This window comes from Pipistrellus hanaki (assembly GCF_964339955.1).
Source record: "Pipistrellus hanaki genome assembly, chromosome: 7".
NCBI classification, from domain to species: Eukaryota; Metazoa; Chordata; class Mammalia; order Chiroptera; family Vespertilionidae; genus Pipistrellus; species Pipistrellus hanaki.
In genome coordinates this window covers 20,259,818-20,272,166 of record NC_140509.1, presented here as the reverse complement: position 1 = coordinate 20,272,166, position 12,349 = coordinate 20,259,818, and the positions used below count along the sequence as shown (strand labels likewise).

The window sequence follows — 12,349 nt, the reverse complement described above, 5'->3', positions numbered from 1 at the left end:
CTGGGGAGTCTCCCTGGTTCTCAAACAGCCCCTGAGCAGGACTGAGGGAGTCTGTGCGACAGGACTCTCTTCTCCCTCTCACAACCTGTGTGGAGCCCTCCTTCCTGGATACTGACGTTGCGCCCCCAGTTCTCACTCCCATTGGTGTGCAGTATGCAGAGCAGCCAATCAGCATCGCTGCCTTAGCAGAAAAGACTCACTTCCCCCAACCCTTACTTCGCAGAAATGCCTGCCTTTATATTCTGATCCACAAGACTGAAATGTGGGTTTTGTGGTCCCCAACGTTCCTTCTGCTGCTTTGTGGACGCCTGGCCGTGAAGGAGACCTGGGCTGGTGAGTGTGGGTTCGGGAGGGAACGGCCTCTGAGAGGGACTAGCGAGGGGAACCCGGCGAGGGCGCAGGCCCCGATGGAGAGTCTCCACCGCCCTCGTCCTTACCCTCCTTCTTTCTGTCTCTGGGTCTCCTTCACCCCTGGTGGGTCAACGACTTGGGAGCCCGACTCTTTGCTGGAGGAGGGTCGCCCTGTGTCAGCCCCTCCCCTCCGGCCCCCAGGCTCCCACTCCCTGAGATATTTCTACACCGCCGCGGCCCGGCCTGGCCACCAGAGGCCCCACTTCCTCCTTGTTGGCTACGTGAACGATGTCCAGTTCCTGAGGTTCGACAGCGACTCGGAGAGTCGGAGGGCGGAGCCGCGGGCGCCCTGGATGGAGCAGGAGGAGCCCAGCTATTGGGACCTGAGCACCGGAAATGCCAAGGCCACTGCACAGACCTTCAGAGGGAACCTGCAGATCCTGCGCGGCTACTATAACCAGAGCCAGGACGGTGAGCCAAGGGCCCGAGACCCAGCCAAGAACTCCAACCCCCCAACGAATCGGGGTCGCCCCTCAATTCCCAAGCTGCGGGATCCCCGAGGATCCCCAACCTGGAAGAAGCCATCAGGGACTTAGATCCGATTGCAGTTTGGTGTGTGTGTGTGTGTGTGTGTGTGTGTGTGTGTGTATTTGATAGAGAGGGATAGAGAGTTAGAAACATTTATCACCTGCCTTCTGCACACCTCCCAATGGGGATGTGCCCGCAACCAAGGTACATGCCCTTGACCGCAATCGAACCTGGGACCTTTCAGTCTACAGGCCAAAGCTCGTTTCGGTTCAATTGGGTTTTAGTTATATCCTTGCTAGTGGGACTGGCCTCCTGGCAGGACTGACTTTGCAGGGCAGCTGGTGGGCAGGGCTGATATTGGGGCGGAGCTGGTAGGCAACACTGACCTCTGGGCTGGTCAGGGTCTCACACCTTCCAGTGGATGTTCGGCTGTGACATGGGGCCGGATGGGCGCCTCCTCCGTGGTTATCACCAGTTCGCCTACGATGGCACCGACTATATCGCCCTGAACGAGGACCTGCGCTCCTGGACCACAGCTGACACCGCGGCTCAGATCACCAGGCGCAAGTGGGAGGAGGCCGGTGAGGCTGAGGAATGGAGACACTTCCTGCAGGAGGACTGCCTGGAGTGGCTGCACAGACACCTGGAGAAAGGGAAGGAGGTGCTGCGGCGCACAGGTACCAGAGGCCAGGGGCCTCCCTGCTCACCCCTGGGGCTGGGGATCCACAAGGAGACAGGACACAGGGTCAGTGTCAGAACACCCCTCCTTTGGGCCAGGAGTCTGAGTCCGCTGGCTTTTCAGATCCAGGGACGCCCACCCTTCTCTCAGGGACACTTTGGGTGCAGTCTCTCAGGGACAATTACAGGGGAGGCCAAGCCTGAAATAACTGATCAGGGTTCCTCTGCAGAGGCTCTGGGACACATGGGAACTTGCTCTCTCAGGCCATGTCCCCTCCCTCACCCAGTGTATTTGAGATCTGAGCACGACTTTTCTAAGTCATTTGGCCTCCACCCAGGACAGGACCAGAAATTTAATTCTCCCCCTGAGGCCTGCCTCCCACCCTGGGCTGTGTCCCTCTGACTAGAACTTTCTAAAGACTAGAGATCATCCCCAGATGCTATGTCCAGGCTGCTGGCTGCTTGTGTGCTCTCTCGCCCACCCCAGGTGCCCTGTCCACTCTCATGGTCACATGAGTGCTGCTGGAGGGTCCCCTGACAATGCCAAGTTCCTGAATTTCCTCACCCTTCTCCTCAGACCCTCCAAAGACACACGTGGCCCACCACCCCATCTCTGACCGAGAGGTCACCCTGAGGTGCTGGGCCCGGGGCTTCTACCCTGCGGACATCAGCCTGACCTGGCAGCGTGATGGGGAGGAGCAGACCCAGGACATGGAGCTTGTGGAGACCAGGCCTTCAGGAGATGGGACCTTCCAGAAGTGGGCGGCCCTGGTGGTGCCCTCTGGAGAGGAGCAGAGATACACGTGCCATGTGGAGCACGAGGGGCTGCCCCAGCCCCTGACCCTGAGATGGGGTGAGGAGAGGCATGGGCACAGAGACTGGTCTCAGGGAAGCAGGGGCCTGAGGAGGACTTCAGTGGGGTCAGGGCTGAGGCCTGGGGGTCAGGGCCCTCACCTCCCTTTCCCTTCCCAGAGCCGTCTTCTTCGGGCATCATCCCCCTAGTGGGTCTCATTGTGGGCCTGGTCATCCTTGGAGCTGTGGTCACTGGAGCTGTGATGTGGAGGAGGAGGAAGCGCTCAGGTAGGGAAGGGGTGGGGCTGAGTGTCCTGTCTCACTGGGGGTTGCAAGCCCAGGTACAAGTGTGTTCTGCTTCGTTAATACCAAGTACCATCCCCACACGTGTGGTTGCCCAGTGTGGGGCCCTATTTGCCGACACTCACTCTTCAGTAAGACACGGGTGAACATGAGGGACACATTCATCACCTTGATGATTCTAGTGAGGAGGCCTGGTTCCCAGCACTCCCAGCTCAGAGTGCAAGGTCCCTGCTGAGGACAGACCTCCGGGAGGATGGTTGGTCCAGTCCCCTCACGCGTAGTTTCCTCAGGTTTCCTGATCCTGCCCTGGGTCTGTACTCACAGTTCTGGAAACGGACAGAGCTATGCTCAGGCTGCCAGTGAGTATGGAGGGTGACCCCTGAGATCCTGTGATAGTACAGATTGGATCCCATGGGGGACCTCACCCCATAGTTCCTCCCTTAGCCTCCTCTCTTTTGGGCTCTGACCCGTCTTGTTATGTTCTATCCCAGGCAGCGATAGTGCCCAGGGCTCTGATGTATCTCACAGCTTCCAAAGGTGAGACTCTGACCACAGCAGGGTTTGGGGCAAAAGGGGGAGGACTGGGTGGTGGTGATTCTTTGAGACATAGTGAGCCTGCAGTGAGCATTTGAGAATGTCACTGAACTGCATTTGTTCTTCCTCATTTTCTTCCACAGTGTGAGGCACTTGTCGGGAACTGAGAGAAGGAAGATTTGTTCACCCTCCCACTTTGTGAATCGAGAACCTCTGATTTCTTCCTGCCAAAGGCATCTGAATGTGTGTGTTCCTATCAGCAGAATATGGGGAGGTGGGAGGCTGGCCCCAAGCCCAGATTTCAGCACAGTTCCCAACCGGGTCCTGCAAGTGGTACAAATGGATGATTCTCATCTTTGATGTTTCAATCTGTCTCCCTCTTTTTTCCTCTCTCAGAAAATCAATAAAAACTTATTTAAAAAAAATTAAAGATGATCCTAATTTTGAGAGAAATAAAGGGAAGCACCGAGAACTTGTCAGGTCCTGTGTGTGTGCTGTGCTGAGGCCGTTGCAGGGGGACAGGAGAGGTTGTGAGGACCGAGTTTGGTCAGGGCTGTGCCCAGTTGGTTCCTGGTCTCTCTTCAGCTGGGTCACCCCTCTGCTCCTTTGTCCTTCTCCCTTCAGTAGAACCTTGTCACACCAGGACTGTCCATCGCAGGGACTCAACATCCCCAGGCTTTGTGAACTGTCCTCATGGGGAACATCTCCAAAACCGTGGGCAGCAAGGCCTTCCTGTGCAGGTCAGCCTAGGCTCAGGCCTGGGTCCTGCCCTGAGCCTTCATCTCTGGGAGTGTATTGGTGTTTGTTTGTTTGTGTAGAGGACTATGCCTGTTTGTGTTCTTGTTATGAGATTCGGTCTTTTGAGTGTCCCATATTCAGCATCAGCCAGGGGTGAGTTATTTATCATTGTGCCCAAAAGGCCCAGGAGTCCCTGCACACAAGAGTCCGTGGTCTAGCCGAAACCGGTTTGGCTCAGTGGATAAGAGCATCGGTCTGTGGACTGAGGGGCCCCAGATTCGATTCCGATCAAGGTCATGTACATTGGTTGTGGGCACATCCCTGGTAGGGTGTGTGCAGGAGGCAGCTGGTCGATGTTTCTCTCTCATTGATGTTTCTAACTCTCTATCCCTCTCCTTTCCTCTCTGTGAAAAATCAATTAAAGAGTCCGGGGTCTAGAGACATGAATTTTAAGTCTCAGCCTGCTCTTGGCTCCTTCCATTAATTGATTGTTTTTTCCATCTTTTTCTAAACTCTCCAAGCAACCAGGTTCTAGAATAAGCAGAGAAGAGGGGTCCTATAATTGGTCATCTTAGATAAGTTCCTCTTGGAATTCTGCTCTGCTTGACCGCCGCTGCCTCCCCTCCACCCCCTTCCCAGTCTTTCCCTGCCCTTCCCTCTAGTGCTGGCTCTGGCTGCAGTGGGAACCCTGGGGTTTTTGCAGTAGAGTCTGTAGATTCAGGGATGACTGCTCTGTGGGAAGAGCAGGTGCATGGATGTCCATGTGAGAGCTCACTGTGCTGTAGCTGCCACAGGACAGCTGTGATCTGAGGCCACATTAATGAAGACATGCCTCTAGCACAGGGAGGTGTTCTACACTGATCATTCATGAACCAATATGAGTGTGTGCCAGATGTGGGACTGTGTTTCTGCATGTGGGGAACATTGAAGGAAAATCAGAAATGCTGCTTTCCTGTGGGACATACCTTGTGTGGGAAGAAATAGAATGAAAAAGCACAGTAAACTAGGAAAGCGTCTGTGTGACAAGGGTAACTGTTCTGGGGAAAAACGCCATGGGAAAGGGAATCCTAAGTGTGGATATGGGGGACACTTAACTTCTGGGTATTTAGATTTCTGAGACAAAGGGAGAGGAAGAGAGACATAGAAATTGGAGAGAATCATTGATCGGCTGCCTCTTGCATGTCCCCTGCTGGGGATTGAACCAGCAAACTAGGCATGTGCCTTTGACCAGAATCCAACCCAGGACTCTTCAGTCCCCAGACTGATGCTCTATCACTGAGCTAAACCACTTGGGCATATCTGTTTGATGTGGGTGGCCAGTTAGTGGGGGCCTCACTGGAAAAAGAGCTTGAGGAAAGCATTGAAGGACATGAGGAATTATCCCTGAGGATGTTGGAAGGAAGTCCTTTCCCGCAGTGGAACCTCCAGTGGGAACTTCATGGGGCAGGAGTGTGTCCTGATTAAGAGAGAGGAGGCCAGTGTGGGAATGGAGCAGAGTAATGGAGATGAGATGAGGACAAGGCCAGACCTCCTAGGCCTGGAGGATGGAAGAAGGGCAGGGACGGTGCTCTGAGTGAGGAGGAGCCACAGGAGAGTTTAGAGCAGGAGAGGCCTGGCCTGATACCCCTTTAAAGGATTGCTGTGGCTGCTGAACTGAGAACAGTGGGAGGTGAGGGGCAGTGGGGAGGCAGGAGGAAGCTGGGAGGGGCTCCAGGCTGGAGAGGCTTCCAGGGGCTGAGGTGGAAAGAGAGGGCTTGCTGGGATTCTGGTTTCTTCTGAAGATGGAGTTTATAGCATGCCTAATGGTTACTCTGGGGCATGTGAGAGAGGAGTCAAGGTCACCAAAAACCCATTTGTAGTTGGAGGCCAAGTCAACTTGCCTTGAAAATTCAGAGGCGATTGGCTGCAGTCCTTCAGCACCCTGGAGTGGCATGACCCTGGCAATTCTGTGGAAGTGGGCCTCGCCATGCTTTGTGCATGTAAAAGAGAGACTCCTTGGTCCCGTTTTCTTAAAATTGGCCTGGCAACTTTATAAAGGTGTTCCACCTGGATACCTAATTCCAGCTAAGTTTCCATAGGAATTTAAAAAATTTGAAAATCGAGTACTTCATACAAAAAAATGTTTTCTTGATTAAAAAAACAACAGTATGAAACTCCTATACTCTATAATGAGACATTTCACTAACCCACCCCAGACAATAAGTTTCACTTTCTCTTCATCAGCAACTTTAATGAGACGCGTTGGATCTCCCTCCTCTATCCTACTCTCTACCAGGTTTTCCCCATCTTTTTCTCTCTCTGCTGCATTCTGCAAAATTTCTTGGGAACATTCTCCTAGTTTATTAATTCCATATTCAGCCTATGGTGTTTTCTCTCTCTCTCTCTCTCTCTCTCTCTCTCTCTCTCTCTCTCTCTCTCTCTCTCTCTCTCTCTCTCTCTGTTTCACTTACCTTTATTACAAATATATAACACTCATGGCTCATATTTTCTTAAATGTTATTAATCTTTTTTATTTTTATTTTGTGATAACTGTGGAGTCACATGCACTGGTAAGGCGTAATCCGGGGAGATCTTGTGAATCCTTGACCCAGTTTCCTCCAATGGTAACCTCTTGCAAAACCGTAGCACGGAGTCATACCAGGACCTTATTTATTTATTTTTTAAAATTTATTCATTAAAAAAAAATTAAAACCTGTATGGTGTCCCCCCAATAATTTCAATGAGAGAGAGGAAAAGGTGAGACAACCGTGAATACTGCCTCCGTTAGGTTTTTAGATCCTGGGCGGCAAAAAGCGTTTTTGTTAGGTCCTCCGGGGTGGGAGGGAGGACACAATCGGATCTCCCCCTGACGTTCGCGCCGGGTGTGGGGAGCCACCTGGCGGCTGCTTTTATGTCGTTTCTTCCTGCAACTTCCAGGAGGCCGGTGCGGGTGGCTGGTTCTCTTGAGATTGGACCTGTAGGACCTGCAGGACCTGCTGAGGGAGGGAGTGGCTGCCGCGGGGGTGGGGGCGGGGGCGGGGCGGGGGCGGGGATGGCGGTAGGGGTTAGGGGGGGTAGGGTTGGGTGTTGGAGGGGCAGGCCTCCAGGACCGGTGGACCAGCACTCGCTGCTGCCCCTCTACGGGGACCCTCGGGGCCGCCTTGCACCGGGACGCCGTCCTGTCCGCGGCCGGGAACCGTGCGCCTGGACCCGAGGACCCGGCCCCCCCCCCCCCCCCCGCTTTGGTAGATTTTGGCGGGCGCAGGCCGGAGGTGCGGACCCCCAGGGCCCTGCGTCCGCCTGCGCTTCGGCCCGGCCATCAGAGGCGCCTTCCAGGACTTTACCAGTCTCGGTCCAGAGGCGGCGCCCGCAGGGTCTCCCTGGGGCACAGGAGGTGAGCCCAGTGTGCCCAGTGAGCCCAGTGAGCCCAGGGTGTACAGTGAGCCCAGTGAGCCCAGGGTGCCCAGTGAGCCCAGTGAGCCCAGGGTGCCCAGTGAGCCCCGGGTGCCCAGAGAGCCCAGTGCCCAGTGTGCCCAGTGTGCTCTGTGAGCCCAGGGTGCCCAGTGAGTCCAGGGTGTACAGTGTGCCCAATGCCCAGTGAGGCCAGGGTGCCCAGTGAGCCAAGGGTGCCTAGTGACCCCAGTGCCCAGTGTACTCAGTGAGCCCAAGGTGCCCAGTGAGCCCAGTGCCCAGGGTGCCCAGTGTGCCCAGGGTGCCCAGTGAGCCCAGTGCCCAGTGGGCTCAGTGAGCCCAGGTGCCCAGTGAGTCCAGGGTGTACAGTGTGCCCAGTGCCCAGTGGGCCCAGTGTGCCCAGTGTGACCAGTGAGCCCAGTGTGCCCAGTGAGCCCAGAGCCCAGGGTGCCCAGTGTGCCCAGGGTGCCCAGTGAGCCCAGGGTGCCCAGTGAGCCCAGTGAGCCCCGTGCCCAGGGTGCCCAGGGTGCCCAGTGCCCAGTGTGCTCAGTGAGCCCAAGGTGCCCAGTGAGCCCAGGGTGCCCAGTGAGCCCAGTGCCCAGGGTGCCCAGTGAGCCCAGGGTGCCCAGTGAGCCCAGTGTGCCCAGTGTGCCCAGTGCCCAGTGAGCCCAGGGTGCCCAGTGTGCCCAGTGCCCAGTGAGCCCAGGGTGCCAGTGAGCCCAGTGCCCAGTGAGCCCAGTGTGCCCAGTGAGCCCAGGGTGCCCAGTGATATTTTACAGTAAGAAAGGGAGAGGGATAGAGAGTTAGAAACATGGATGAGATCAGCTGCCTCCTACTGGGGATGTGCCCCCAACCAAGGTACATGCCCTTTGGCCGGAATGGAACCCAGACCTTTCAGTCCACAGGCCAACGCTCTATCCACTGAGCCACACCGATTAGGGCATGAGGCACACACTTAATGGGCTTCTGGGGTCGACCAGATAGCCCCATCCCTTTCTCTCCCTCTCCCTCTCCCTCTCCCTCTCCCTCTCCCTCTCCCTCTCCCTCTCCCTCTCCCTCTCCCTCTCCCTCTCCCTCTCCCTCTCCCTCTCCCTCTCTCTTCTCTCCCTTCCTGTCCCCGCCCTTCTTTGGTGGCATGGGGGTCTCCGGTGACCGTGACTCACTCCCAGGAGGCTGCCTTGATCTATAGACAGAGGCCAGGACCTTCATTTAAAAAAACAGCAACAGTACATTGCTTTTTAATTGGCTGTGTCGGACAAAGCTAATAATAGAAGCCTTTGTATGTCTTTAATGCTGACTATTTCTGTTGGTTCTTGCTCATAGTGACTTGCTTTCTTATGTGTTGTTTCACGACTGGGACTGTGAACTGTTTTAATCTGGAACGCTAAGCAGGGGAATTGATTTGGCCCTTGGACTGGAGCTGGATTCCACCAGAGAGGACTTGCTTGTCTTTACTTCAGACTGGTTCTCTGTGGCACCACCAACCCAGGTCTCCTTTATACCAAACTGCTGGCTGCAGGTATGATGGGTTTACCCAGATGGTAGGAATTTCAGTTGCAAGCCCTCATGAAGCCTGGGTTGTGGATGTTTTCAGGGTAGCCTGCTGGAGCTGTGGGAGTCAGGCTTGCATCTAGGCTGCCCTTTCGCAAGGGGCTGCACAGGGCAATGAGCTCAGATAGAGCCCTTGGTTTATTGCTCTGCCGTCGCCATCTTGAAATTCTTAATAATTTTGAGCAAGGAACCCCTCATTTTCCCTTTTATACTGGGGCACACACATTATATAGCTGGTCATAGATGGAATATAGCTCTTTAGAGACCCCAGTTTTATAGGTTAATGCCTCCTATTTTATGGGGCTTTTTTTCTTGTACCCTGTTACTGGGCAAGTCCATTAAAACTCAAAGCTCAGGTTTACTTGTTTGATAAGAGCAACTTCTGTGTACTTATCCCTCTATGTTTGTATTGTACCTGTTGTCTTGAATATATTTAACTTTATTCCAGGAAATCAACGCTTCTAAGAAGATAGTTTAAAACAGATGCATTTTTTTTTTTAAGTGGGAGATTCAACCCAGGTTCTTGGTCTCAAACCCTGCTAGAGCAGAAGCCTGGGCACCCAGTATCCCAAAGCCAACCCCATTTCCTCTCTGGAAAGTCCCTCCTGGCGCTCTTCTCCTCTCGTGGGGTCACCAACCTTCTTCCAGATCACAGGCCATCCAAGCCTCCCCCCCCCCCCCCCCCACACACACACACCTCCACATCTAGACAATCCTGACATGGTCTGCAGGGCTGGGCCAACTATTCATCTCCTCCATACTGTTCAGGCACAGCCCCTGTCCTCTGGCTCCTTCAGGGATTTCCTCTTTGGGTTCTCAAAAGCATTTCTTTTCTCAGAAATTCTTTGCTTTTGCAGATCCAAAGATCTGTCTTTCACGATCTCTGTTACGAGATTTTCAAACATATTTAGACTTTGAAAATATCAACACCAATTGCTTCTTTCTCTTTGCAGTCCTCTGTAACATTCCTGATCCTTTCCTGGGGAAAGGCTACCTCTTGACTCAGTGAGAGTGCTGAGTGTGAGAGAAAGGGAACCATCAAATGAGCCATAGCTGGTTTGGCTCAGCAGATAGAGCATTAGCCTGTGAACCAACGGGTCCTGGGTTCGATTCTGGTCAAGGGCACATACCTTGGTTGCAGGCTCCTTCCCTGCCCTGGTGCATGCAAGAGGCAACCTATCAATGTGTTTCTCTCACATCAGTATTTCTCTCTGTCTTTCCCTTTCCTTTCCAGTCTCTCTGAAAAAAATCAATGGAAAAATCTCCTTGGGTGAGGATTAAAAAAACACAAATTGAATCTGGCTTTATGACCCCCATTGCTCTACTGCACATTCTTTGAGACCAGTTTCAGAGCTGACTTCCTTGTTGCAGAAGCAAATAAACTCAAATTTTGGATGTAAGCCAGTTTGAGTTGAATTTCTAACCTTACATTGTAAGGACTCTTGACTCATCTAATAGCTACTAGATGTTGGACTGTCCACAAAACCCTCTTGAAACACCAGGAGTGGGCTCCCGATGAGCTGCAGCACCAATTTATAACGAACCGATGGTGGAGAACAGTAACAGGCAGCCAGCTGGAATGCTTAAAATATGGTTGTAGATCTGAGCTTTTGTTTCCAAAGATAGGAAATTTTCAAAGGGTAAGCACTGGAAATGCAAAAGACAGCTATACGTCGGCTTGGGGACTGAAAGGTCCCGGGTTCGATTCCGGTTAAGGGCATGTACCTTGGTTTCGGGCATATCCCCAGTAGGGGGTGTGCAAGAGGCAGCTGATTGATGACTCTCTCTCATTGATGTTTCTAACTCTCTATCTCTCTCCCTTCCTCTCTGTACAAAATCAATAAAATATATTTAAAAAAAAGTCAGCTCTACTTACCTGGACAGCAGAGCAAAAATGCACAGGGTCCACCAGTTGGTGGCAGCCTTGCTCTTTTTCAGGTATTTCAGGCTGTGTGCTATGAGATAGGCCATGATAAGGATATTGTTTATTAACTATCATTTATTATATATTATTATGATTAGTAGACATTCTCCCAAATCCTTCTCAGCTGGATTTCTTGATTTCTCTCAGGTCCTTTGTCAACAGGGCATCCTATATTTTGCAGCTCTCCCAAGGCTTTCTCTTTCCTCTCACTCATCTTCCCCAGCGCCACTCCTAGGGCAGATGGGTGTGTGGGTGGGGGAGGACAAATATTTCTTTGCCAGGCTCTTGTTTATATAAACAATTTGAATCATTTAGAATTAGTGTGTCAGCCCAGTACTGGCTACCCAACCCCACACAATGCTATGTAATAAATTCTGTGCTGAACAGTGGAGATGATCCATTTGCCAACCTTCCTTTCTGGAACCAGGGCCAGGCCCCAAGGCCCCTTAGGCATGAAGTCCCCCAAGCTCCTCAGGCATCTGGTCAACCACTCTAGAGGATTGGGGAGTGTCCCAAAGGGAGAAATTAGGAGCAGGGCTCATAGGGAACCTGGGGTTTCATACAATTCCTAGTCTGGGCTCAGGGTTCCACCTGGAAGATTCCACCAACCTCATCAGTCCCAGGCAATAAAGGATAACTTAGAAGATATTGAGAATGCCACCCGAGTGTGGGATCCTCTCAGTGCTGGACTGAACTTCTCACCTACTTCCTTCTGGATTTCCCTGGAGTCTTCCCACTTTAGAGAACAGGGGAATTGAATATTCCACATGCTCCCTCCCAGGCTTCCATGGGCCCGTCAGTCAAAGTGTTGTATAGACAAAGAGCCTTCTAATCGGCAGGACCTAATGTCGTTGTAAATGCCTCTTTATGACAAACTTCTAAAAATGACAAGTGATGGGAAAAAGAGAAAAATTACCTTTAATTCTACTATCAAGCAATACCATATGGCCTGGCCATATTTAGGCATGTGGAACACTGCCAACTTAAACAAATGGAGGGACAGCTAAATGCAGATATAGGCAGATGTTTGTAATATGCAAGACAGGACTCCCAGTTAAAATTGAATGTCGGATCAACAGCGAGTCACTTTTTAGTATAAGTATGCCTCATGTAATATTTGAGACATATTTACCCACACACAAAAAAAGTGTTATTTATCTGAAACTCTCATTTAACCAGGCATCCTGTACTTTCTTATTTGCTAAATTAGATAATCCAAGGTACATTGTTAAGTGAAAAAGAGCAAGTTGCCAAAACTTATGTTTAGATTGACCCACTTATGTAAATAAAAATTACTCTATACAGAACAGGGAAACACACACTCTTGTAGATAAAAAGCTCTAGAAGAAAATACACAGATTAGTGCCTCTTAGGTGTTGGATATAGAAGGAAGGGGAGGTTTTACATTTTAAATTACATATTTCTAGGTGATTTTCATTTTTATACATCAGCATATTTTGTGATTAAGTAATTTTAAAGATGAAATGAATATAATATGGGTAAAAATACTTAAGAAATAATTGAAAAGCAAAAAGTATAAATAACTATGTACAATAAAAT

General features: G+C 51.7%; 1 protein-coding gene across 3 annotated transcripts; it reads left to right on the top strand.

The window, feature by feature from the left end:
* The first annotated feature begins 61 nt into the window (after window positions 1-61).
* LOC311625311 (patr class I histocompatibility antigen, A-126 alpha chain-like) lies at window positions 62-3,653 on the top strand. Of its 3 annotated transcripts, XM_084889460.1 has the most exons (8): window positions 62-333; window positions 553-822; window positions 1,281-1,556; window positions 2,135-2,410; window positions 2,530-2,637; window positions 2,943-3,011; window positions 3,144-3,189; window positions 3,330-3,653. In XM_084889460.1, exons 1-8 carry the CDS (start codon window positions 261-263, stop codon window positions 3,544-3,546), a joined length of 1,335 nt encoding a protein of 444 aa, XP_084745586.1. In that variant the 5' UTR covers window positions 62-260; the 3' UTR covers window positions 3,547-3,653. The 3 variants fall into 3 exon arrangements, with proteins under 3 accessions (XP_084745586.1, XP_084745584.1, XP_084745585.1); XM_084889458.1 differs by lacking the exon at window positions 2,943-3,011 and having other exon boundaries at window positions 178-333; window positions 3,330-3,608; XM_084889459.1 differs by lacking the exons at window positions 2,943-3,011; window positions 3,144-3,189 and having other exon boundaries at window positions 178-333; window positions 3,330-3,598.
* Window positions 3,654-12,349: the final 8,696 nt, after the last annotated feature.

What these genes read in the sequence shown, in the direction of transcription:
- LOC311625311 (XM_084889460.1), top strand. Translation starts at nt 261, where the DNA reads ATGTGGGTTTTGTGGTCCCCAACGTTCCTTCTGCTGCTTTGTGGACGC. An exon ending in GCCCCTGACCCTGAGATGGG is followed by an intron (nt 2,411 to 2,529) that starts GTGAGGAGAGGC and finishes TTCCCTTCCCAG; the next exon opens with AGCCGTCTTCTTCGGGCATC. An exon ending in GAGGAGGAGGAAGCGCTCAG is followed by an intron (nt 2,638 to 2,942) that starts GTAGGGAAGGGG and finishes TAGTTTCCTCAG; the next exon opens with GTTTCCTGATCCTGCCCTGG.